Raw genomic sequence first — 27,850 nt, 5'->3', positions numbered from 1 at the left:
GCATAAGCTTTCGTAGGCTACAGCCCTCTTCTTCGGATGCATAGAATTGAATATATTGAGATGTATATACACATACAGAGAGCATGAAAAGGTGGGAGTTGTCTTACCAAGTCTGAGAGGCCAATTAAGTAAGAGAAAAAACTTTTGAAGTGATAATCAAGATAGCCCAGCAAAACACACACAAAAATAGTTAATTTGAAAAAAATAAAATGTTCATAAATAAGGTAGTATTGATGATTTCCAGCTGCATAATGTTACAAAACAAGGTATAAAGAATGTGTGTTTGACAAAGGGAGGTGGAGGACCCACACCAGATTGGATCAGCATAAATGTAATAAGAAAAACATGCTACCTGCACCCCAAGACTGGGCAATCCTTACACTATCCTGTTCTATCCAAGTCACTTGTGCTTTATGCTTAATAAGGTGGTAATAGATTTTCCTAAAAGTGTCTTATTAAAGCTTTAAACTAGTTAAGCTTAGTAGTTGGTGTGGACTGTGCTTTCGCGCAATAACGTGCCGGGTTTGTTGTTTGGTAGCAGTTCCTGCTGCTGAGTGCTAACTAGAGTGGCATTGCCTCTTACAGAAACCTGGCAAGGATCCTGGAGCCCCAGATTGTAAATACGGAGAGACTGTTTACTGTCACACATCTCCATTCCTGGGATCGCTGCACCCTGGCCAGTTACTGCAGGTGAGAGGAGCTGCATTAATTTTGATGGAATAGATGGGCCCAGAGAGTTAAAAGTGTTAACCTGAGCCTGTTATTTTACAACACTAAACAGTAAAATGTACTTTGGGTTTTTTGAAAAAAGAACAGGAGTACTTGTGGCACCTTAGAGACTAACAAATTTATTAGAGCATAAGCATATGCATCCGAAGAAGTGGGCTGTAGTCCACGAAAGCTTATGCTCTAATAAATTTGTTAGTCTCTAAGGTGCCACAAGTACTCCTGTTCTTCTTTTTGCGGATACAGACTAACACGGCTGTTACTCTGAAACCTGGGTTTTTTGAGTACAGAGACCTTAGCTTGATGAGTGTTGTGGAACCATAACATTGTATTGAAGATATAGAAAAAGAAGAAAAAACAGTAAAAGTATTTTAAAATATAAAGCATTAAGTAAGGCTTTTATTTTACCAATATGTTTTCTTTCCTTTCCTTTTAGCTGTAGAGAGTTTTTAAAAGTAAAACCTCTTGTTTAGCAGATTAAAGGTGGTAATAGCTATCCTTTTCGGGGAAAAAAGAAATTAGTTGACCTGGTTTGGAACTGTTGTTGCTGCCATTGTTAGAGTTTGATTTTGCTTTCTGTAGGACAACACACACACAAGAGGAGAGAGAAAATTATAGAAAATATAACTTGTGTCTTCGGTGCTAACTTCAGTCTGAAGCCTTGCTGCTGGAAAAACATGGCCACAGCACAAGGTCTTGTTAGGCACTTTGAGATCTTGCAAACTTGTACCAGCATTGGGCTGTTTAACTGCCTCACTGGTCACAGACTTACAATTTATAACAGTATTGCACAAGATGCAGTCCCAGCTGGCTAAGCCAGGCTCTGATTAAATAGAAGGTGAAAGAGAGAAAATAAAATTGAGTCTGGAAGGACACATGAGGGAGGTGATGACACCTGGAATCAAGTCTCTCCTAGGTGCTGTTCAGGATTTAGCCTAATCTGGTGGAGATGGTGATGTCATTGATTCCCTCCCTTTCATTGGCCATGTCTGGTTAGGATGCTTTTCAGGATCACTGTCATCCTGGGGTCACAGGAGATGCTGGTGGTGGCAGCCATGATGGTAGAGTGTATAATCTGAAAAAGCAAAGACAGACGAATGGTTGGGGATAGTGATCCAGCACCTGAGCAGTGATGGCAGGGGTATGACTTAATAGTTAAGGGTTTGTTGGGTTCGACTTACATTCCTCCCATCTTCTTCTCCTGGTCTTTCTACACCCCCCACCCCCATCCCAGTGTCAGGGGTCTCTCTCCCTCCCCTTCCCCAATAGGCATATCTTACTAAGGAGATTATTTAGTCAGTGGTTTCTTGTAGGCTTTATGGACAAAACAGACCTTGAAGAGGGGTTGAGATGTAGACAGGATAGTGGCCTTACGATCAACTCAGGCGGGTCCTGTTCCATCCATGGGAGCGGCATGGGAGAATCTGACAGATGGTTATGAGGCTAGGTGTTATGAGTGAAAGAGATGGTTTGGTGGGGAGGTGATCTAAAGATGAATAGGAAGGAGTGGATAGTACTTTCCTTTCAGTGTCTCTGGTCTGAACCTTTTGTCTTGTCATCTGACTCTTCTCTTAGTTTCTCCCTTCATATCTAGCTTTTTAAAGTGCTATTTTTCCTTTTTGTATCACCAAAATCTGTCCTTTCATCACTACCCTGTTGCTAAAACCCTTGTCCAAGCCTTGGTATACACTTGATTACTTAAACCTTCTCCTCTCTGGCCTCCCTATCTCTTCAGTGTGCCCTAGACCTATCTTGGAAGATGTAAAATGCTATCTGTGTTTCGTAAGGATGCCTCTGCTAAAGTTGCCTCCCTCTCCTGTTGCTCTGCTACTGCATTCAAGTGCCTCACCTTCAAGACTTTGCTTCTCTATCTAAGCATAATGTTCTGTCCCCTCTTACTAACTGCTCCCTCCCCCCCCCCCCTTCTCAGCTTTGCACCTCTATTTATATTGTCTTGGTGGAATACTCTCACTTCTGTCTGCCAAGTACGCTTTCTGCCCTCTTTCAAATCCTACCTTAAAGCACAGTTTGAGGCATCCTTCATGCTTTGTTTTCCACACCTTCCCTTACCTTAATTATTGTCCCATGTCTTGTCTCACTTCAGTTAATTAGTCTCTGGGGCAAGAAATGTGTCCGCCTCCGTAAAAGTGCATGTTGTGATCTGAATGAATATTGATGGTGTCATGATGACCGTATTGTGCTGGGTCTCTTTCAGAGCTCTTGTTGGTGTTGCAAAGTCTCCAATGATCAGTGTCTATCTTTCAAATTTTTGTTTTTCTCTTGTCAGGCATTTGAAAACAATCTCTTCCGGGCTCCCATTTATCTGCACAAGATGCCAGAAACGGATTTCCTAATTATCCGGACACGACAAGGCTGTTACATTCGGGAGCTGGTCGATATCTTTGTCGTTGGACAGGAATGCCCCCTCTTTGAAGTTCCTGGTCCCAACTCCAAACGGGCCAATACCCACATCAGAGACTTTCTACAGGTATGTGATAGGCCCAGTATGGGGACGATTCCACTAAGAGAACCCGGAGAGAGTATATGAGGTAGCTCCAGGCCTTTAAGGTCTGTCCTGAGATGAGGTGCCTATTGCCCCTGTTAGGGCCTTGTCTTTGTTTCAAAGGTAAGAACAATATGGTATAAAACACACTTTGGTTAAGTAATTTTAATTTACCAATTACCTATACAAGTTTCTCATGGTTCTATGTATTTTAGATGAAGTACAGACTGCAGACTTATTGTAAACTTTCAAGTTTTTTAATAGCCAAAATAGAATTTGAAAGCAAATAAGAAGTTATAGAAAGCAAAATAAATATGGTTATTTGATAGTGTTCACGTAATTTAGAAGAATGAATTTACATGGGAATGAATTTAACAGGGGATTACTAAAAAGTAATAAATCAAACCAATGACTCCAAATCTAATCATAACCTTATTACGTAGGTAAACTAACTCTAGTTCTGTGCTACTCTTGGACAAGGGATTTTGGTACCAAGACAGAACTGTGAATTCTTAAATACATAGCTTTATTGATTTGACAAATAAGCTTATTTTTTCCAGTTAAATTACGGAACTGTCGGTAACTGTTCAACTCAACAACTGTAAATTTAAAAAAAACATTTAACTTTAAACACTCACTTAATGACTAAAAATGGCAATTTAATTCAAAATTATCTTACCCAGGAGACACTCATAGCCAAGTTTTCCCACTTACACACACAATTAGCACACATTAAGCCCCAAATAAAACTTGCAGGTAACAATTTAAAACTAATTCTAGTGTCTGTGGAATTTTAGCAGTAGTCTACTTACAAATCTAGTCAAAGTTTTTTCCTCTTTTTGTCTAAGAAACTATCAAATTCTCTTGGCTACAGAAGCCTGACTTTTCTAGATTAATCTCTTTGAAACATCCAGACCGAGACACAAGACCTTCAAGAAGAGTGCCAGCTGTCCTGACCAGACCAACTTTGGGTCTTACGGCACCTACAAAACTGCCGGCACTGACAGTTCTACCAGCGCCAATGTCCATTACAGCACTGAGCAAATCCTCCACTTCATTTGCTGGCTGCTCAGGAGAATGCACCTCTCCCTCGGCACCGATACACACACCAGTGCCGATGATGCTCCCCCCTCCTCCCCAAGAGTTTAGCTCCCCTAAGGAACTACTTGTCTCTGATGTGCCTGAATCACCACTACTCAGACTTGGAGCTGGAGTGGAGCCGGAGCACAGCTCCAAAGCCCTGGATACCATTGTCCATTCCATTGCAACTGCTGTAGTCATGAGACGTATGTCATGGCTCCACCTCTCTGGCCTTCCTAAGGAGGTACAAACCACCGTTGAAAACCTACCCTTTGAGGGCCCCAAATTATTTGCTTAAGAATTCTCGAGCAACTCTCCGCTCTCTTGGCATTTACAAACTGGCGCTGAAGAGACGCCTGGGGAAATACCAACGTCCTCCGTGATCCCAACCACCACAATACACTCCCCAGCAGCAATACGAAACTCAACGCCGTTGACAGAAGCCCCCTACCAAATACAGGCATATGACTCCTCAGGGGGATATCTCTCACTCACTGTCAACCAAACAATAATTTTGAAGGTATGATTGAGGCCCAGTTTGGCGACTGCTTAGTCCCCTTCTTTCAATCATGGTGGCTGATTACTTCGGACAAGCGGGTTTTAGAGATCAGGAAAGGGATGAAGTATCCTTCCCTGATATCTGTCCCACCCCGCCACACTCTCTCCCCGTTCCTTTTCAGGGACCCTTCTCATGAACCCATCCTATGAGAAGAAATAAATAGTCTTCTGCAATTGGTAGCCAGAGAACCTGTCCCATCCAAGCACAGAGGGAAGGGTTTTTACTTCCATTATTTTCTGGTCCAAAAGAAATCCGGCGGGTGGAGACCAGTCTTGGACCTTCAAAACCTAAACAAGTTTGTTCAACTGCAATGCTTCAAGAGAGTTCCCCTCTCTACCGTTAGCTCAGCACTGGAATGGTTCTTGGCCTTTGACCTTGAAGATGCATATTTTCGTATCACAATACATCCTGCGCACAGATGGTTTCTCCGGTTCTTCTTGGGGAGCGATCACTGTCAGTACAAGATACTACCCTTCAGACTGTCGACAACCCCTCACATGTTCTCCAAAGCCCTTGAGGTAGTCGTTGCATAACTACCCAAAGAGGATGTCATCATCTTTCCATACTTGGATGATTGTCTCCTCAAGGCCCCATCTGAAACTGATGTCTTTTGCGTTGTCTGAATGATAGTGGACCTTTTCTCGAGCCTTGGCCTTCGCATAAACTTGGAGAAATCTACACTGACACCAGTGCAACACCTGGAGTTTATCAGGGCACAATTGGATGCCATACAAGCCAAAGTCATCCTCCCAGCTCACAGATTTTTGACTGTAGTCAATCTTCTATCCACAGTCAGAACCTGCACCCAAATCTCAGCCTGGACACATGGCAGTGGCCACGTTTGTGGTAAAGTATGCACAGTTCCACATGAGATGTCTTCAGGTATGGCTACGTACTCAGATACAGCCTGCACAAACTCCTATCCAGGCCTATGATGGTCAAGGACTAACTACTCTGGTTGAGACAGCCCCAGAACATCTGTCAGGGTTCCTTACCTTCAACCAGCGCTGTCCATGATTCGAACAACCAATGCCTCCTTAATCGGTTGGGGAGTGTGCCTTCACTCTCATACAGTGCAGGGCAGATGGTCCTTAACCAAATTCATTCTGTACATCAACCTCCTAGAGCTACAAGCGGTCCGTAATACCTGACAACACTTTCTCCCACTGATGGCACATTGCACCATCAGAGTCACGATGGACAATGTCACTTGCATGTCCTACATCAACAGGCAGGACAGAATGAGGTCTCACTCTCTATGCTTGGAGGCATTGAAATTATGGAACTGGTGTATCCAACATGGCATCACCATCTCAGCTACATACCTCCCTGGACACCAGAACACCTCTGTGGACTCATTGAGCAGGAGATTCTTCCATGATCATGAGTGGGAACTAGATATGCAAGCCCTTATTACATCTTCAACTGCTGGGAATTCCCCACCATAGACACCTTTGACACACTGGAGAATGCCTGCTGCCCTCAATTCTGCTCAAGAGCGGGACTGGGATGCATATCACTGGGAGACGCATTTCTCCTCACATGGGATGCGCCACTTCTCTGTGCCTTTCCTCCCTTCCCCCTTCTGTTCCGAAGACTTCACAAGATACAAGGGGACTGAGCCTGTGTCATCCTCGTAGCTCCAACATGTCCATGACAGATTTGAGAGTGGTAGCCGTGTTAGTCTGGATCAGCAAAAAGAACGAGGAGTCCTTGTGGCACCTTAGAGACTAACAGATTTATTTGAGCATAAGCTTTTGTGGGCTAAAATGCATTTTAGCCCATGAAAGCTTATGCTCAAATAAATTTGTTAGTCTCTAAGGTGCCACAAGGACTCCTTGTTCTTTATGACAGTTTTGGTATACTTACCTCATTTGCATGATGTTATGCCCTCCAATATCTTTCTGTCCAACCCCGTGACTCCTTTTACAGGACATGGGTTGCATTCTCCATCCCAATCCACAGCTGCTCCACCTGAAAGCATGTCTCCGGGATTTGGAAATAACTGGTTTGAAAGCAGTTAAATAGGTACTCTTGAATAGCAGACTTGACACAACTAGACACACTTACCTCCGCAAATGGACTAGATTCCAGTCCGGGTGTGCCTCCCATCAAGACGAGGCAATAAGCACTCCATTACCACTTATCCTGGACTATAGTTTATACCTTAAACGATCAGGGTTATCCACAAGCTCCATTTCTGTGCATTTGGCAGCCATCACGACTTTTCATGATCAAACGGAGAGCCATTCTGTCTTCACCCACCCACTCACAAAACATTTCTCGAAGGGCCTCCAAAATCTTTACCCTCAAATATAGGACCTGATCTCAGCCTTGTCCTATGCTCTCTTACTAGACCTCCGTTCAAACCAGTGACAACATGCTCATGCATTCATTTATCTGTGAAAACAGCATTCCTTGTCGTTCTCATCTCTGCTCAACGGGTTGGTGAAATTGGAGCTCTTATGGCATACCTCCCGTACACAGTTATTCATAAGGAATAAGGTACACTATGTCCACATCTTTACCCAGGGTACCATCCTCTTTCCATCTCAATCAACCTATCCACTGTCCCTGCTTCTTTCCAAAGCCACACAGCAACCAACAGGAGGCAACATTGCACACCCTGGATGTTAGATGAGCATTAGCCTTCTACCTGAACAGAACTAAACCTTTGAGAAAATGGCCGCGATTATTCCTTTCAATGACCGAAAGATCAAAAGGTGTGGCCATCTCCAAGCAATGTCTTTCCAAGTGGATCTCACTGTGTATACCCCTGTCCTACCAACTACACAATCAACAACCACTTCCTGTAACTAGAGCGCTTTCCACCTTGATTGCTTTTCTCAATGATGTCCCGATTGCTGACATTTGCAAACCAGCCACATGGGCATCAGTGGACATTTTTAGCTATCACTATGCCATTACTCAGGCTGCCCCAAAGATACTCTACTCGGACACACTGTCCTATCATCTGCAATAAATACTGCTCCAAAGCCCCAGCCTTCCAATTAGGGACACTGCTTTCTAGTCACCTACAGTGGAGCACCCATAGGGACACACACATCAAAGAACTTCAGTTACTGCACAGGGTGAGTAACCCTCTCTTCTTCTTTGAGTGATGTCCCTATGGGTGCTCCACTGTAGGTGACTAGAAAGCAGTGTCCCTAATTGGAATACCTGCACTCCTCCCTTCTGCTTCAGAGCTGAAACATAGGCTCTGCGGCAGAGAAGGAACTGTGGGGCAGTTGGACTGCACAGCACTATATATCCGTCCACTCACGGTGTGAGATGGGGGAGTTGCACATGTGCGGTCCAACGGGCACTATTGATGAAGATCTTCAATCCCAGGTGTAGGGGATGCTGCTGCACCTACAGTGGAGCACCCATAGGGACACGCATCTCGAAGAACCTCAGTTAAAGCACAGGGTGAATAACCTTCTCTTCTTACAATCTATCCTTATAGGTCATGTTTTCTAAACTTCTTATTATTTTTGTTCTCCTCTGGACTCTCTCCAGTTTGTTTGCAACTTTCTTGAAGAGCGGTGCCCAAACCTGGACAACAGTACTCCATCTGAGGCCTCACCAGTGCTGAGTAGCGCAGAACAGTTACTTCCTGTGTCTTGCATTCAACACTCCTGTTCTGTCCCAGAATGATATTTGCCTCTTTTGCAACTGTTGCTGCATCACATTGTTGACTCATTCAATTTGTGAACCCCTGTAACCCCCAGATCCTTTTCTTCAGTACTACTGCTTACCCAGTTATTCCCCATTTTGTATTTGTGCATTTGATTTTTTTTCCCAAAGTATAACGCTTTGCACTTGTCTTGATGGAATTTTGTCTTACTGATTTCAGACTAATTCATTAAGACTGATGATATCGTATGCATCCCAGTTTATATAAGATAATGTTGGGCTATACTACTTTACAAATATTTTGCCAACAGTTCTGCATTTAGGGTGATTGTTGGTTAGGACACCTGTTAATTCAGGCTCTAGCCAACAACCCACTTCTCCAAGTGGCTTTCCATGAGCATCTTTCAATATACCTTTTGGCCAGTTTTGCATGACTCTCTATTTTTTTGAGTTGCACTTTCTCCTTCAGCATTCTTATCTGTTTGCAGAAATGTTCATTTTGAAGTTCATAATAAAATTAGGATAGTCTTCACATAAAGTCTCTTCAGATTCTTTGATGCTGTACTCTTTTAGTAACTCACTTTGTCTTATTTGCCTGGTTCAACAACAATAAGCTGTGTAACAGTTAATGAAACGAGACAAAACAGCTGTCTGTATCTTATCAGTACCTGGTTGTTCTGATCACTTCAGTGATAAAGTTGGTAGGATCATTTCATATCTTAATTTTACTGTGAAACTGCCAATCCATCAATTAGGCCTCTTTGTCACTTGGCCCTTATAAAATTTTGGTTGGATTCACTTTAGGTTTTTAGTTCACATTAGTCTCTCAGTGTACAAGTTGACCATGTCCCTTTTAGTATAAAACAGATACCTTTGTTATATTTTTATGGATTACATTTTTATTTAAAATAGACAGCATGATTCAAAATACTTCTAATACTTACGAGTTTCCCTTGGCAACAAAAGTTTCTTAAATTGCAGGAGTGTATTGCATAATATTTTAGATAGCTTTTAATTTTGTATGTAACTAACAGCTTTTCGGTCTCTTTGCCAGCTAATAGAATTATAAACACAATATCAGACATAATCTGCTAGTATCCATATTTATTATGAACTACTCAGTATACTAATAGAAAGAAATAAAAAGAAAAGCTAAAGATGTTACTTCATCATAACACAGCAGTTTGTAGTTAAATTATCTAGCTTGCTGTTGTTGTTATCCAATCTAAAATTCCTCTCTGAAACACAGAAACAACTTCTGCTATTCAACATGATAGGAGTACAGAGGCCTGGTATATCAGGGATTTGGACCTGTAATCACAGATATGTATACTGTTAATTGAAAACTAATGTATGTTAAAAGACAGTTAAGGTTGCACTCAAGCACTCAAAAGTTCAGAAATACCAGAATTAAGGTTGCCCATGCAACCTGGATTTGGCCCCCTTGTGCATATGGATTATGGTACAGTCTTTAATTGATTACATACTTCACCCCCACACAATCCCTGTCTTATTCAGTGCACAGGGTGGACAATGCTTATTGAATGAGCAGGTATTCAGTAGTTTGTTTTAGACTCATTGTTTAGTGTGTGGCCCCAGGCCTTATTTACTTCACACTAATCAAGCTCTGCACTGAAGACAGAATTATTCATTTCCTCCTGGGCCTTTCTATGGTGCTTATCATTATAGTATCTAAATGCTTCATAAACATTAATGAATTTATTTTCACAACGCCTCTGTGAGGTGATGGGGTGGTATTATTCCCATTTTATAGATGGAGCACCAAGAAGAAAATAAAAAGTTTCCACCAATTTTGGGTGCCCAATTTGAGATGTTTAGGACTTGATTTTTCATAGAACTTAACATTATATATCCCTTTATATGTTCAAAGTACAGGTTTGGCTACTTCAGTGCCAGTTGAGGGGCAGAGCACTTCTGCAAATCAGGCCCCAGATGTTTCAAGTTGGGCACAAAAAAAATGAGAAACACACAATTAATGACCACTGATGACAAGTTTTGGTTCAAATGGCTTGCCTCGCATCTTATAGAAACTCTGTGGCAGAGGCAGGGATAGAATCCAATTCTCTAGGACAGGCTTAAATGCCTTAACCAGGAGACGTATTTTCTCTTCCTGTGATTCCCCTGCCTCATTTACTACACACCTTCCAACTTCTGCAACAGATGAGGTAGTGATCCTATAGACAGCCTCCTTCAGCACCACATAGTGCTGCCACCCCCTTCCCCCCCCGCGCGCCCGGTGTCCCGATATTATCTTCATCTTATCTGGTCACCCATGGATATAATGGTATGTGATCATGTAATTAAAGACTATCATAATGCATATGCACAAGGGGGCCAAATTAAGGTAGTACAGGCAGCCTTAATTCTGGCACTTCTGAGCTTTTGAGTATTTGACTTTGCAATCTTAATGTTCTTTTAACACATTTTTTGTGTGTGTAATTTTCTAAGTTTTAAAAAAGCAAACTGAAAAAAATCCATCATATGGAATCCTTTGATTCCGACATGGGTAATCAGCAGTGTTGGAACCTTTTGATCCACAGAAGAGACCTTTGCTACTTGAGCTAATAAAGTAACTGATTGCAGTAGGAGGTTGTATGTGATCCAGCCACTAGAGGCGGATGAGACACATACTTTACCAGTAGGTTTCACAGATATTTGTTGACAGCAGAGGAATGGTGAAACTCAAGAATCTTGGTTCCATTCCTAGTTCTGAAGGGTGAGAGTTCCCACAGACACTTCTTGCTCTTTCCCCTCCAGCCTGTCTCCTTGAGTCTCCCCCTCTTGGCTTTCTCTCAGTTTGTCTTTCTCCTCTTCCCCCTTTCTCTCCCTGCCCTTTTGAGGATCCTTGTTCCAGTCTCCTTGTTCAGCCATTCCCAGTTTTTTCTCCCTTCCCTCTGCAGGCTCTTTATCCAAATCTTACTTTTGTACCCCCTTCTGGGTTGTCTTTGCATTTCAGCTAGGTTGCTAAGTGACAGCAGGGGGAATATTGAGAGCAGAAGGGTCTCTGAGCTCTCAGTTTCTGTGGCAAGTGCCACAGAAGCTGGGAAGAGCAGGTGCAGGGAAGGTCCTGCTTAGTCCCTGCCACACCATGCTGGAGCATACTTAATGCAGCCCAAATCTTTGGAGAATTTAGCTGCCAAATTTGCAAGTCTGTATGGAGCATTGAGATTTTTCAAAGGGTTTTATAACTCTCCTCCCCCTCCCAAATTTGCATGTTTATTCACAGGACCAAGAAAAGGCATATTCCTCACACCAGGGTGACCTCCTCCTGTCAAATTTCAAGTCCCTGGTTCCAAAATATAGAGACTAGAGATTCTAATAGGTCATAAGAATTTTTTTTTAACTTGGGCAAAACATATTTTTCACTAATCTTGTTCTTGGAAATGGCTGAACCGTTTTGGTTGATACTTTCCAAAAAAAAATTCAGCTGTAGGCAGATACCTGGCATGGACAATTTAAACCTAAATCATTAGTTTGATAAAGTTATAAGCAACGGAAAGTGGCTCTTCTGATGGGAAATGTTGGTCGTTTTTAAGTATAGGCAGCACTGTTAGCCCTGCCTATACTAAATTCCATCTTCAATGAGTGCTCAGCACACAAAGCATTCAGCAATTTTCTTGGCTTGCTTTCTAGGTCTTCATTTATCGCTTGTTCTGGAAGAGCAGAGACCGGCCCCGGAGAATTCGCATGGAGGATATCAAAAAGGCATTTCCTTCACACTCAGAGAGCAGCATTCGAAAGCGGCTAAAGCTATGTGCTGACTTTAAACGCACAGGTAATCCAGAGTCTTCCATGTAGCTCATTAATCACTCAAGAAGATCAGCTTTTTAGTCTGCCATCCTCTTACCACCTTCAAGAAACAGCTGAAAGCCAACCTCTTCCCAAAAGGCCACATCCACCTCTTGTTTATGTACTCTAGCTTGTTTGAATGTGAACAAATGATGTCCGGCCTCTTCAGCCTGAGACCTCAACGTATTATTTAAAAAAGGGTTAAGGGGCCACAGTAGTGCTTCAGCTATTTCTCCAGGCTCAGCAGAGCCAGTTCTGCTCCAAACTTGTGTCTTTGCCTTCCACAGATTGGCAGGAAAAGAGGCAGTGGAGCAGCTAGTTACTCTCCTCCTGCCACTGCAATGCAGCAAGAGGCCTACAGGGGAGCTGCTGAGTAGCTGGGAAGGGACAGCAGCTGCTCTGATGCAAATCATGTGTACTCTGCAGTTGAGGTGGCACGTCTTTCCTCCTCCCTGTAGTGATGGGTGTTATTTGAATGCATTGGTTTAAAAATCCTAAAGGCCTGATTCAGCAAACACCTTTTCAATTTACAAATACAAATTTTCTTCTTAACACAGTTGATCTCGAGGGCCAAAAGTGGCCACTGCTGTTGTAAACCCTTTGGAGTAGGGATTTATCAGGTTGGCACTGAACTTTCTATACTAACTTGCACACAACCCCCTCATTTTCCTGCTGGCACTGAGAGAAATTCTTACTCTGTGTGGTAGTGCACATTGTGTCTTACAAAGACAAACTGAATTCTTGCCTCTGCCCTAAGAGTTTGACAGTCTGATTCAAGCAAATACCATACACAGAATGCCAGAAACACAAAGGCTAGGTCTACACTACCCGCCTGAATCGGCGGGTAGAAATCGACCTCTCGGGGATGGGACGCGACAATCGATTCCCGAATCGACGGTCTTACTCCACCAGCGCAGGTGGGAGTAAGCGCCGTCGACAGGAAGCCGCAGAGGTCGATTTTGCCGCCGTCCCTAGAGCGGGGTAAGTCGGCTGCGATACGTCGAATTCAGCTACGCTATTCACGTAGCTGAATTTGCGTATCTTAAATCGACCCCCCACTGTAGTGTAGATGTAGCCAAAGAGGCAAGAAGGAAGTAGTGTAGAGCTCTGTATTGGATGGTTCCAAGAAAAGTGGATTTATAGGGATGTTGGGGAATGAGAAGAGGAATAAATGCCTGGGACCAGGGTGGATTAGATTTAAAATAATAATTTAAATCACTAGTCAGGAAGACTCGATTTAATCATGGATTTGTAAATAAAAGTGCATTCTTTTTGGTTGTTATAACCTTAATACATATTCTTTACAACTCAGAGATAGATGTAGGTTTCATTTTTAGAAGGTACACACTATACATTTTTAAAGTGATTTATTTTGAAAACTTTTCAGAATAGTTTTACAGCTATATCAGAACATTGATTGTTTGGTTATTTCATTTACCAAAGGTAATTGAAGCAGATATTTATGAAGTCATTGGGAGGTGAACTATCTCCAATTCAACAGGTTAATCATTAATATTTGGAGTATTTTCTTGCCAGGCTGTATTAGGAGGAGAACATCACCAGACAGACATTTAAATTGTTTTATTTAACTAAAACAACAACGTTATGTATTCTGGATTTTTTTCTTCAACAGCAAACATATAATATTTTAACAAAAGAAGCATATGAATTTTTGAATTTAGTTAAACATTCAAGTTTTTTTAAAATCAGGTTTGTTTTTGTTAAAATTGTTTTTAACTAAAATAGTTAAATGAAATATATTAAAAAAAAAGTTAAATCGACTATGTCAGCCAGATCAACATGAAAAACTTAAAATATTGGCTTCTGCAGCTAACTCAGTCATTGTCTTCACCTTCATTTTCCTGTTTGTTCATAATCTGGAAAAGAAAAACAAGCTTTCCTGCTTTTTCAGATCCCAAACGATTTCTCAATTTGAAATGAATTAGTCCAAAGGAAGAAAATATTCTTTCTACACCAGCAGAAGAAGCTACTGCTGTTAAGTCAGATTATCACTTCAACAGTCTCTGAATCCAAGTGCTTAAGTGATTTCCACCAGTTCGCTGGTATGACTTCCTTTAAAACATCATCAGCAAACATGTATTTCTTGAATGGTTCACCCTTAGCTCTGAAGTTTATTATAGTTGCATTTTGGAGGGATGATTGTTGGATGTCCATGTCATAGCCACCAACTCTTCTTCAGCAGTTAAGGTTTGACCCTGGTGCTGAGTATTGAGAATATTTGCAAGAAAATGAGCTGGAGATAGTGCTTGTCCCATTCGGTTTTTTTAATGCTTGTAATTTAACTCTGACATTGCATATTTCTCTTTTTAAGATCTCACTCAGTTCCTTCCAAATTTCAACAGTGTCAGCAATAAAACAGCTATTTCCCTGCATTTTGTTTAAGGCTACAGAAATAGGCTTCAGGGTACTCAGCATGTGTTCAACATTTCTCTTAAGCCCAATGTTGAGAACTTTGGCTGTGACAGTGCCATCTATTTTTTCACGATTTTGTTCACAAACTGTCATCAGATTAGGCCAGTTCTTGATATAGTACTCAAAACAGTCCACTACTGAGTTCCGTCGCACGTCTTGTGGCATAGTTAGCTTGGTTCCTCCCACTTTTTTCAGAGCGGCTGCTGCAAAGTGGTTGTTACGGAAGTATTTTGCGATTTCATTAGCCTTTATTTCTGGAACACTGAAATCTTTGACTAGGAGATGCATCAAATGAGAACTGCAACCGTATGTTATTAGCTTGGGACTCTCTTCACTCTCTTCTAAATAATTTCTTCTTATCTTGGATACAATTGCAGCATTGTCTGTGACCAAGCTGCGTACTAGACATTTGAATTTTTTTTCACAGTTTGTTATAGCTTTTACTTTTACTTCTTGTAAGTATTCTGCTGTGTGGGCATTATCCTGATGTATCAATTGTTTCTGTAAGGAAGACATTCCCTTCTTCTGTTGTCACACAAGCACATACAACAGGATCATTGTGGACATTGCTCCACCCATCATGACTCAGGTTAATAATTTCGCCCTCTAGACCTTTTGCACATTGCTCAATTTCTCTTTCATACACTTTATCCAGCAATTTGTCTGGGACATCTGCTCTGTTGGGTGGACTGTAGCCTGGTCTTAATGACTGAACCATGTTAATGAAGTGTGAGTTCTCAATCATACGGAAAGGAGAGTTTGTTGCATAAACAAACCAGGCAATTTTTTCATCAATTACTTTTTGTAATCTGCTGGTTCCTATCACAATCTTATCTGTTGTTTCTGGATGATGGAGATTTTTTTTCTTTTTACTACAGATGATATAGTGTGGCTATGTGACATACATGATGTGACTGAAACACTATCATTGGCAGATAACTCTGAAAGTATAGAAAATGATGGTGATCTTGAAGGTGGATAGTCTTCAGAATCCTGTATGTTGAGGATGGATTCTCCTAAATAAAATAAGTCAATGCAGTTATTTAATTATTATTACCATTCTGCTCATTTAGTGTTACTCATTGCATTCACTGACATGCAGTACTACTTTAAAGGTGAAATTGTAAAAGGAAGATCTACCTATTTCAGCTATTTATTTTTTATCATAACTGCATCTAAAATGATAGTACCATAGAGTAACAACTATATTTTTTGCTTAAATATGAGAATTCAAGAATAGTCCAGAGGGAAGACAGACAGTCCTTATGAAAGAAGTATGAAATAAAAAAGTTTACCAACCTGAAGATCCTGCATGTTCAGACATGTTCCTTTCATCATCTTCAACGCAGCTTCCTCCTGAGAAGGAACACTTCTCATGGCGTTGTTTCATTCGGACAACCGGGCCTTGCATTTCTTTTTTGCACTGTTTGCATTTTGCATGTATGCCTGTCTTACCCACAGGTAGAGGAACTTCATTAAAATATTCCCAAACTGGGTCTCTTTTACGGCCTGCTGCCATTATAGGTTTTTCCTGTTAGTGAGAGAATGGTATGGAAGATCTCAAATCAATGAAGGCTACACTCAGAAAGACCTCAAGACTTCTGGAATGTGCTGCTCAAACAATTTCACTTTTGTTCTACTGCCTGTCCTTCCCTTCTCACATTTATCTCCAGACTTCTTCTCCTTGTCCAGATCTATTCCGCCCCCAACTATCTTCTATTCATTGAACTTTCTGAAACTTTGCACTTTTAGAGAGAGGTAAGGGATTGACTCTGTGTACACAAATTTGCAGAAGGACAAAAGGGTTGAGGTCTGTTATTTCTCACCTCTATAGATTAACTAATTAATTTAATTAATTTATTTAAAAAATTTTTTGCTGTTAACAGGCGTGTTATCTCTGGAGACACAAATCCATAGTTTGAGAATTGCAATACTAAGCATCTCTGATAGTACTCAGTCTAGAAGATACCGAGTCCCATTGGGTAGATAGAAAGATTAACCTAAATAATCTATACAGAAGCCCCTGGAACCCCATAAAATTGGGTCACTAATCCATGAACTATTGGAACTCATTTACAAAACTTTTTTTAAACATTACATGAATATATTGTCTCATACGATAGAATTAGAATTTATAATCCCTACTTCATGATAAGATATCTTTGAGATATATAATGATCTTAATGAAAACTGTCTTTAGATAGATTTTTTTCCTCAAAAAGCATTTTATCAAAAAAATCAGATTTTTTTATTTAAATTAAAACAAACAAACATTCATTTTTATCCACCCTGATTGGGACATACTTGGTGCGCTGATGTTTTAAAAGCTTTTGAAACTTAAGTGTTAAGAGGCAGGGGAAGAGGTGGCACTGCGGTCTCTTAGCTGCAAGACATTGACCATGATAAACGTAATTGAAGCAAAAAATCTGTCTAACCCTAATTTGTTTTTAATATCGGGGATTTGTTTAATTTGTTCCCATTACTGGATGTTATACTAGAATCATTGAGATTTGGAATGTAGCTGAGAGGATGTAGCCCTCAGGTTCTGGGACCTCTGTCTGTGGCACAGTATACATCTTATTGCCACTCACCTTCCACGGGCCAAGAACGCTTTGGCAGATTGCCTCAGCAGGACCTTCTCGTCTCACCATGAGCGGTCCCTCCATCCGGAGGTGGCCAGCTCCATCTTCTACAAGTGAGGAACTCCCTACGTGGACCAGTTTGCAGACCAGGAAATGCCACGTCTTTTGCTCAATAAGGGGCATGGATAGGGGATCCCTGTCGAACGCTTTTCTATTCCCATGGTCGGGGGCTCTGATGTACGCCTTTCCTCTGATGCTGTTGTTCCCAAGGGTCCTCATGAAGATCAAGCAGGACAGAGTGAAGGTGATCCTCATAGTGCTGGCTTGCCTGTGCCAGCACTGGTACAGCGTGCTGCTGGACTTTTCGGTGGCAATTCTGTTCCAGCTGCCACTCAGGCTGGACTTGCTGTCCCAAAACCAGTCTTCTGCATCCAAATCTGGTGGCGCGGCACCTGACGACTTGGCTGCTGCGTGGTTGAATGAGCAAGAGCAGCAGTGCTTGGCCGATGTCCAGCAGATTCTGTTGGGAAGTAGAAAGCCCTCTATCAGAGCAATCTACCTGGCCAAATGGAAGCGGTTCACCTGTTGGACCTCGGATAAAGGCATCCAGCCTGAGTGAGCCTCATTGTAGCTGATTTTAGACTACCTTCTGCATCTCAAGCTCCAGGGCTGGTCTCTTTCATCAATCAAGATCAATTTGGCGGCCATCTCGGCCTTCCATCTGCCACTCAGTGGCAGACTGGTTTTCGCCCAGGACCCGGTGAGAAGGGTAGGTGAACTTGGGGCCGTGATGGCGGATCCTCCTTTCACTATTTCCCATAAGGATAAAGTCCCCCTGTGCCTACATACCAATTTTCTGCCAAAGGTCATATCCAGTTTCATCTCAACCAATCCATCCACTTACCTGCTTTCTTCCTAAAGCCTCATGCTTTAGAAGAGGAATGTCGACTTCACTCCCTCGTCTGCTGGGCCTTGTCCTTCTATCTACAGAGGATGAGACTGATCAAGAAATCCCCTAGATTTGTTTATTACAATAGTTGAAAGAGTCAAGGGACAGGCGATTTCCACACAGAGACTCTCCAAGTGGATTTTGGGGTACATTACACTGTGCTATCAGTTATCTGGACTACCTCCACCCCTTAGGGTGAGGGCCCATTCCACAAGAGCCCAGGCATCAACCATAGCCACCCTCCAAGATGTGCTGCTTCAGGACATATGCAGAGCAGCCATGTGAAGTTCAGTACATACCTTTGCTACACATTACGCCTTGGTACAGGATTCTGCGATGGATGCCTCATTCGGAACCGCTATCCTCTGCTCAACTATTCCATCCTCATTCTTGCACCCTTTTCCGACGTAGGTACTGCTTGTTAATCACCCTCAGTGGAATACAGTAGGGACCATTGCTTGAAGGAGAAGAAAAAGAGAAGTTGTTGTTACTCCAGCTACAAACAAGTTTCTTTGAGAAGTGTGGTCCCTATCTGTACTCCACTGAGTGTTTATGCAAGCGCATCATGTGTCCAAAATTGGAGATTTTGAAAGTAGTAGTGTCCATTGGTCCACACGTGCTCCCTTGGCTTGTCTCATGGTTTCGTCCGAGATGATAAAGGGTAGGGCAGACTGACCGCATCTCCAGTTCCTTCTCCACCGTGAATACAAGAGATCCAAAGCAGAGGGGAAGGAGGGCGCATAGTTGAATACAGATAGGGACCTCACATCTTAAAGAACCTCTAGTTACATGTAAGTATCCTCTCCTTCTTTTTTGAGGGATGGTCCCTGTTACAAGTAAGTAACCTCCTCATTTCTGCATTTTTCAGGGATGGACTCAAATTGGTGGGTATTAAAGTCAGACTTCAGATTACCAACAGAAGAGGAAATAAGAGCGATGGTGTCCCCAGAGCAGTGCTGCGCCTATTATAGCATGATTGCAGCTGAACAGCGGCTAAAGGTAAATGTCTCTTGCAGGCTAACTGATATATACTGATATATTACAGGTAACTCTTTCTTTGTGAAAACAACAAGGAGTCTGGTGGCACCTTAAAGACTAACAGATTTACTTAGGCATAAGCTTTCGTGGGTAAAAAAACTTACTACTTCAGATGCATAGAGTGAAAGTTACAGATGCAGGCATTATATAGTGACACATGAAGAGAAGGGAGTAACTCACAAGTGGAGAACCAGTGTTGATAGGGCCAATTCGATCAGGGTGGATGTAGTTCACTCCCAATAATAGATGAGGAGGTGTCAATTCCAGGAGATGCAAAGCTGCTTTTGTAATGAGCCAGCCACTTCCAGTCCCCATTCAAGCCCAAATTAATGGTTAAATTTGCAAATGAATTTTAGTTCTGCAGTTTCTCTTTGAAGTCTGTTTCTGAAGTTTTTTTGTTCAAGAATAGTTACTTTTTAATCTGTTATAGAATGTCCAGGGAGATTGAAGTGTTCTCCTACTGGCTTTTGTATGTTACCATTCCTGATGTCCGATTTGTGTCCATTTATTCTTTTACGTAGGGACTGTCCGGTTTGGCCGATGTACATGGCAGAGGGTCATTGCTGGCACATGATGGCATATATAACACTAGTAGACGTGCTGGTGAATGAGCCCCTGATGGTGTGGCTGATATGGTTGGGTCCTCTGATGGTGTTGCTAGAGTAGATATGGGGACAGAGTAGGCAACGAGGTTTGCTACAGGGATTGGTTCCTGGCTTGGTGTTTCTGTGGTGTGGTGTGTAGTTGCTGGTGAGTATTTGCTTCAGGTTGAGGGGTTGTCTGTAAGTGAGGACTGGCCTGCCTCCCAAGGTCTGTGAGAGTGAGGGATCGTTTTCCAGGATAGGTTGTAGATCATTGATAATACGCTGGAGAGGTTTTAGCTGGGAGCTGTACGTGATGGCCAGTGGTGGTCTGTCATTTTCCTTGTTGGGCTTGTACACGCACCCCTCCAGCACCCCCCTCAAATACCCATCCCCTTCTTCAGCTCCCCCCCCCAACCCCCCCCCCCTCTTCCCCCCCCCCCCCCCGGCAGTATCCTTTTTTAGGGAACCTGAAATATGGTAATCCTAGTCCAAATGCTGATGCATGTTTCAGCTTTGTTAATCTCCTGGTGGGTCTCTCCCCACAGTGTGTTCTGTATACTACACTTGGTCTGTTCTCTGTTGGAGACTGTCAGTCTCATAGTACTCTGTTTTTTCCTTTTCTCATGGGTCCTTTTTATAATTTGGGAGTTTGATTTTTTTTTTCTTCTGTTTTTCTACAGGATGCAGGTTATGGGGAAAAATCGTTCTTTGCCCCAGAGGAAGAGAATGAAGAGGACTTCCAGATGAAGATTGATGATGAGGTACTGTCATGGCAGAGCAGGGAAAGGGTTAGACATATGATGGCCTGTAAACTAGTCTGGTAGCAAATAAATAAAATGTTTTTTCAAATGGAGAACACATTTTCTTTTGGGTGTGGATTGTATAATCATGATTTCCACTCCTCCCCCCCCCCTTTTTTTCTGAGGAATCCACTCCTTGCTGCAAAATGGACTTGGTGCAAGGGCTTGTCTGTACAAATAGTTAGTTGTGGCAAACTGGGATACAAGCCTACCCCCACTAGCCTATTATGTGCTAAGTGTCCTGGGGCTGACGGTAAAATCTATGCCAAAACTACAGCTAATATAACAGCAAAGCATGGCCTGAACACATTACAGTAGTGCTCTGAATTTCACTGACTAGTTGTAATAGCTAGGACTGTATTATCTGAGACTGTATTATCCACCCAGCTCCCACCAAAGCAACTGTGCTCACTCTACAGTGATGCTGCTGGTAGATACGCCTGAGAGTCTGACCATAGGCCTAGGGGGAAGAGCCTTGTCAGCATCTCTTCATTGACGAATCCATGGTGGGGAGTTGAGTTGGGAGTTAGAAAGACAAGAAGAAAAGCACCATGAAAAGAAGTGGAGGAGAACCTGGAGAATGGCGAAATGGAGACTAGACCACTCTGTGGACTTTGTCATTGCTCCCTTTAATTGTTATTTAGTGTTTAGTTACCAAGATGATGGAAGTCTTAGAAATATCCAAGATAAAGAGGGAGTCTAAGTAGTGAGTGGACTGTGGTGATCCGTGTCCCATTCTCGAAGGAGATTACTGCAGACCCTAAGCGGTTCAATTTGACAGACTATAAACTTAGATCTAATAAAAATATAGTAATGCAATCTGATGGTACAGCAGGGGTCCATGAGGCATCAGCTAGTGCTAGCATGAGCAGAGGTGCCTGGGAGAGGAGAGAGCTAAGGTGACAGCACAGGTCAGGAGGGCTCAGCACATCAGGGAATGCAGATGTCTATATTTATTTCACTGTATTTTTAAAGCTGTTTGAACATAAAAGTTTCCTCTGAATGAGGACAGTTCATGTGTGTGTTTATGGTTTACTCAGTTTATGTCCATTAAAAACTCTGGGCTGTCAGTAAATTAAACTTGAGAACATTAGTAAAAACTGTTTAATTTGCTTGAAATTTTGGTGGGGCCAAAAACAGAATGGGTGGAAATCTCTCCCTGGTGAGAGTGACAAAAGTGTGATGGCCTATTCCTCTCCTTTATGGCAGGTGCGCACAGCTCCTTGGAATACCACACGAGCCTTCATTGCTGCTATGAAGGGGAAGTGTCTTCTGGAAGTGACTGGTGTGGCAGATCCTACAGGTTGTGGTGAAGGATTCTCTTATGTGAAGATCCCAAACAAACCAACCCAGCAGAAGGTAGATATGTTCCCAAGGCTGGCGTGGGGCAAGAGGGATAAGTCTGAAGAAGTGGAATAAAGATAGGGTGGGAGGGGCGGTTTGAGAGGATGTCAGACAGAGGGAATGAGAATACAGAAAAGGTTAATGTGTGTGATGACGTTCAGAAGCTATGTCTTTCTCTGAACAGGATGACAAGGAGCCACAGCCAGTGAAGAAGACCGTGACAGGGACGGATGCTGATCTCCGGCGTCTGTCTCTCAAAAATGCCAAACAGCTTCTACGTAAATTTGGTGTTCCTGAAGAAGAGGTGAGCTTGATACAGGAGCTGCACAGTATGGAGCCCTGTCCATGGGAAACTTTGTTAGATGGATCCAGAGTGGCTTATGGAGAGGGCTCACTTTTAACTCTAGCCTTTCTGACTACGGATCCTCCTCCCTGAACTATCTGTCTCCTGAAGCCTTTTCTAGTGTGTGTCTTGTTTCTCAGATTAAGAAGCTTTCCCGTTGGGAAGTGATTGATGTGGTGCGCACAATGTCCACAGAGCAGGCTCGCTCAGGGGAGGGGCCTATGAGTAAATTTGCACGTGGGTCTCGGTTCTCAGTGGCAGAACATCAGGAGAGATATAAAGAGGAGTGTCAGCGCATCTTCGACTTGCAGAATAAGTAAGTTCTTATCAGGTATTTACAGCTTCCTGTCCGTTCCCCAGACAGGAGCCTAGAGTCTTTTGCTTTGCTTATGGGCCTTATGGACTTTGAATGCCTGTGAGCTGCAGAGCATAGTGGGGATTCATGTTGATTTGTCCAGCTGAGCCACATTAATAGAGCACTGAGGATGAGGGCTTTGTGGGAATGTTTATAGAAAATATCGGGATGGTTTTGGTGTTCTCTTGTTTGCAGACCTTTTGGGAAAGATCCAGAATGGAAGTCTGGCACCATACCCTGGCAGGTGTGGCATGATATTCCCCAGAGCTCTGTTTCTACGGTCACAGTTTGCTAGCTTCTTACCCCTGTCTGTTGGGTAGCAACTACTGGCTCCACACCCTTTTATGTGTTACTATAGCTCGTAACATTTACATCTCCATTCCAAGGCTATATCTACATTTAAAACACTACAGCAGCACGGCTGCAGCAGCACTTCAGTGTAGACACATACCGCAGCAACAGGAGGGGTTCTCCCTTTGCTGTAGGTAATCCACCTCTCTAAGAGGCGGTAGCTATAGAAGACCTCTTCCATCAACCTAGCTCTAACTACACCTGGGGGTTAGGTTGGCTTAACTGCGTCTCTTGGGGGTGTGGATTTTTTATAGCCCTGAGAAATGTAGTTATGCCGATTGTAACTTTTCAGTGTAGACCAGCCCCAGGTTCTTTAACCAAAATGTTGGTCTGAGAGCCAGCAGGGTAGGCAGATGAGTGGACTATCACTATGGAGAGAAGGACAATTGAATGCGAGGAGGGGCATTGAGTTTGGGATCCTTTTGGGAGCAGAAGCTGCAGGATGGCTGAAGCAGGAGAGTTGATTAACAGTTTGAGGGGTATATGTACATTCCAGGCTACTGTTTGGGAGGGCTGGTTTCATACCTACTGCTGTCACTTTTGTCCTTTCATTTATGCATGGAGGGTGGTGGTAGATGGCGATGCACTTGTGGTTTGTAAGATAACTGACTTTGAAGCTGTCTCCTGTTTCAGAGTTTTAGAATCAACTGAGATCTTATCAACAGACACAGACAGCAGCTCAGCTGAGGACAGTGACTTCGAGGAGATGGGAAAGAATATTGAGAATATGTTACAGAACAAGAAAACCAGCTCACAGCTGTCTCGGGAAAGAGAAGAACAGGAGCGGAAGGAGCTGCAGAGGATGCTTCTGGGAGAAGACAGTGGCAATGACAAGGAAAGGAGCAAAAAGGACAGGAGAGACAAAAAAGGATTGTGTGAGTGATTGCAATAAGTGTGGTGCTGGGGGCAGGCGATGTGGTGATGGTGTGGAAAACAATCTTGGAGTACCTAGGAATTACTTTATTCGACCAGACCAGTGCTTTGTGTAGCTCAGTGTCCTGTCTGAACTGTTGCTTCAGAGAAAGGTGCATAATCCTCATAATTATGCATTGATGTGTGTAATAGGTCTGTGCCGGGGCTCGACCCTTCCGGGCAGGAGGGGAGCCACACCGACTCACTATTGTGGGGACAAGCAGTCCGTTAGTCCCGAAGCTCCGGCCCTCTGGTACCGGGGCGGAGCAAAGCCAACAGCTAACTCAGGGCTCCGGCCCTCAGGGAGGGGCTGAGCGGACAATCGGGAGTCCGGGGGTCAGGCCCTCTGGTGCAGGGGGTGAGCAGTCGAGCAGCTGGGGAGCCCAGGCCCTGGATCAGGGCGGGGCAAGCACAGTTAAAGCTCAGGCCCTTGGTTGCAGGGGCTGAGCGAGCAAACAGTTCAGGAGCCCAGGCCCTGGATCAGGGCGGGGCAAACACAGTTAGAGCTCAGGCCCTTAATTGCAGGGGCTGAGCGAATAAGCAGGTGAGGCACGCTTAGGCTCTTGTAGGCGGGCGTTGGGTGAGGGGGAAGCCTGCCACCCATGAGCGGGGTTGCAGGGGGGGGGAGAACGCAGGCCCACCCACTCCACTGCGTTCCAGCCCGGGGCCCTAGCAGCGGGTACTGCCGCCGCAGGTCAGTGGGGTATCCAGACCGCAACACACTGACATTGGCTCACACTCGGTTGCAGCCGGACCGGGGTCGGCTACCCCCGGGCTACTTCCATGATCCCCCTCAGAGCCTACCTCGTTCGTCGCACCGGGCTCGGGCCAGTCCATCTGCATGGGCTCCTCTCGGCCAGGGCTTGGTGGCAGGTCCGGTAGCTCTGCCGGGAAGTCAGGCCAACGGCACTCAGGCGGCTCCTCTGGGTAGCAGCAGGGGCGGAGGGGTTCGGGTGCAGTCTCGCCCTCAGGGTTAGTGGGGTGGGGCTCCCAGGGATGCTCCCAGCGACGGGCTCGGACGGGCTCCGGCGGCTCCTCCTCGTAGCGTGCCCGGGGTAGCTCAGGCCAGTTAGGGCCCAGGCCTCGGAGGTCTCTTGGTCGGGAGCTCCCGGCCGCACATCTGCTCCCTGTGGTGGCTGGGCGCGGACTGAGCTCTGACGGCCGGCCTTTATACTTCCTGTCCTGCCCCTTGACTTCCGGGGGGTGGGGACAGGCGGCGGTGGTTCCACCCACTCTGGTGCCTGCACCGCGGGCTCCCTCTTCTGGGCAGGAGGGGAGCCACACCGACTCACTACAATGTGCTTGTTTGAATGTGCTTATTCAAAAGAGGTGGAGGGTGGTATTGTCTTCCTACCCCCAAGCACATAGATGGATTAGCTTAAGGCGTGAAGATTAATATCTATTGTGTTCCCTTTGCCTGCTGATTTTATAGTTCTGTTATAAAGCTATCAAGTTTGGGCTGATTTGTTTAGGATGTCAAGTGCTGCATTCTGCTCAGAATTCCTTTACTCTTGAGAGAGGTTTGCAGACTTTTTTCTACCGCAGTGGTTTTCAACCTATCGGCCGTGGACCTCTAGGTCTAAGACCCACAGACTATGTCTAAGATTTCCAGAAGGGTCCACACCTCTATTTGAAAATTTTTAGGGATCAGCAAATGAAAAAAGGTTGAAAACCACTGCTCTAGAGCTTTATTTACTTTATAATTAGTACGATGTTATTTTAACAATTTGTGACACCCTCATCTGGTTACACCACAGTTGTATATGTGCAACAGATTTTCACAACACATTCTAGGCGTTAGTCGTGTTTGTGTGTCCAAATCTACCACACTGTGTTGTAGCAATTTATTCTGGAAAAACTTGGGCAGCTATCCTGTAGTGCCTCAGCAGAGAAGAGTGTAATTTGGAGTACATCTACACCTAGGGCTTGTCTACACTATAGTATTGTGATATGTCCTTACCATGCCAGTAAAACATCTCACCTCCACAAAAACAACTTCCAGCAATGCCCAGTTGCTCAGACCATCATTGTTGTTACATCTTATTCTGATCAAAATTGATCACTATTGAATCGGTAGTGGATTGATCTGTAATGTGGTATTGCCACTGCAGGCAGGAAACTCAGACTAGAAAAAAGTTCTTTGACAGAGGGGACATTTAACCACGAGGACATTACCAACTTTTCCTTTGGCTGACAGAAGGTCTCAATCAGGCTGGATGTCAGAAGGTCTTGGATTTCTACTTGCACAGAACCGAGCCTTCAGAAAGTCACATGGGTTATGTGTTTATATATGCCATTTGTAAAGAAGATAACAGAGCCTCTAAGGCAACAGTGTTTAAATAGGTAGTAGCAGCAATCAGGGCAGGCAGAACTCCACATGGGATCAGGAAACACTCAACTAGGGCAATGGCAACTCGGAGCCTGAGAGAAATTAAAAAAGGGAGGGCTATTGAGTTAGCCATTCCTACAAGACCTGATGGAAACAGCTCTGCTGGGAAATTCTGTAAAGAGATTTGTAACCACATCTCCTTTCAGAGTGGAGAGAATTCACAAGGACAGCTTACCTAAAGCCATTGACTATAAACAAAAGCCAGCCCCAACAGATAATGAAGGAAAGGGGCCTCTGGACTGTAGTGGTCTGTTTTGTAAAGTCAAAATTTGCAGGCTAGAACAAAACAGTGTTTTACAGGAGAACTTGTTCCAGAACTCTGCATGCAGGAGGATGTGTGGGCATGGCTAACCCAGTTGTTTTCCTTTTTTTCAGGGTTATGGATTGCATGTTATGAGATGTGATTTTAAGGATCAAGTACTCATATTGTTTATTCTTCCCTTTCAGTAATTGATAGCATTACTGCTGAATCTTGGGTTCCTCTGTCTGATCTTTCTTCCTTCTGTCCAGGACAGATACATAGTGCAGATATCTAGGCTGAAATTGCAATGAAAGAAATGACAGAAGCTACATGTGTATGACCTAGATATTTATATAACACTTGAGTGCCATGGTTTAACTTTTCCCAGTTAATATGTGAAATCCTTGTTGACGCTGATACTGCGTTGATGAGCACCAATAAAAGAACCTGCCTAGATAAATCTAACTTCTTATCTTATCTTTCTGCTCATACCATGGTATCTGCATGCCTTACATCTGCATCCTAGATTCTAGAGATGGTATTTTAGATTCTCAAGCAAACAGGTTTGTCCCTGTCCCTGTTCTCTGGTATTGGTGTCTCATGATCTCTCAGGACAAAGGGAATGTAAAATTTCTAGAGCATGAACTGTTTTGGAAACCATTAAAATAATCTCTTTTGTAACATCAGCTTCAGGCATCTCAGCAGGCTCTCACAAAGATGATGACACTGCTTCTGTAACCAGTCTCAATTCCTCTGCCACTGGCCGTCGCCTCAAAATCTATCGCACGTTTCGAGACGAGGATGGGAAAGAGTATGTGCGGTGTGAGACAGTTCGTAAGCCCTCTGTCATTGATGCCTACAGCCGAATACGGACCACCAAGGATGAAGAGTTCATGTAAGGCCTTAGAAGACTTTTCATTTCCTTCTGGCATCAGTTATGTAGAGTGTCGGCATATCAGTTCCTGGCTGTGGGGAATTACTGCTGAAAAATACTGAATCCAGTATAACTGAACTGAGAATGCACTCTTTTGGCCGCAGGTGGGATGGCTCTTATGCCTGCTGCATGGCAGGAAGAGGTATGTTCCTCATGGCCTGTGGAGCAATCTCTGGCTTTGTCCAGTACCTAATACTCGAGAGAGGTGAAAATCTTCAATAATGCAATTGTCCAAGTGCAAATTATTTCCCTCTGTTTAAAATGTGTTGTCTTTTAATGTG

At 43.6% G+C, this 27,850-nt stretch overlaps 1 protein-coding gene across 2 annotated transcripts in view; it reads left to right on the top strand.

The window, feature by feature from the left end:
* Positions 1-27,850, top strand: part of TAF1 (TATA-box binding protein associated factor 1) — a 116,308-nt gene that overhangs the window by 38,803 nt on the left and 49,655 nt on the right. For both annotated transcript variants that reach the window (XM_034782697.1, XM_034782696.1), the window contains exons 15-24: positions 586-690; positions 3,014-3,214; positions 12,159-12,300; positions 19,147-19,277; positions 20,581-20,661; positions 21,910-22,059; positions 22,229-22,348; positions 22,528-22,703; positions 23,727-23,968; positions 27,317-27,530. In XM_034782697.1, the coding sequence (XP_034638588.1) occupies positions 586-690; positions 3,014-3,214; positions 12,159-12,300; positions 19,147-19,277; positions 20,581-20,661; positions 21,910-22,059; positions 22,229-22,348; positions 22,528-22,703; positions 23,727-23,968; positions 27,317-27,530 (1,562 nt within the window). The remainder of the gene's footprint in view (positions 1-585; positions 691-3,013; positions 3,215-12,158; positions 12,301-19,146; positions 19,278-20,580; positions 20,662-21,909; positions 22,060-22,228; positions 22,349-22,527; positions 22,704-23,726; positions 23,969-27,316; positions 27,531-27,850) is intronic.

Source organism: Trachemys scripta, chromosome 9 (assembly GCF_013100865.1).
Source record: "Trachemys scripta elegans isolate TJP31775 chromosome 9, CAS_Tse_1.0, whole genome shotgun sequence".
Taxonomy (NCBI): Eukaryota; Metazoa; Chordata; order Testudines; family Emydidae; genus Trachemys; species Trachemys scripta.
This window is presented reverse-complemented; position numbering and strand designations above follow the sequence as displayed.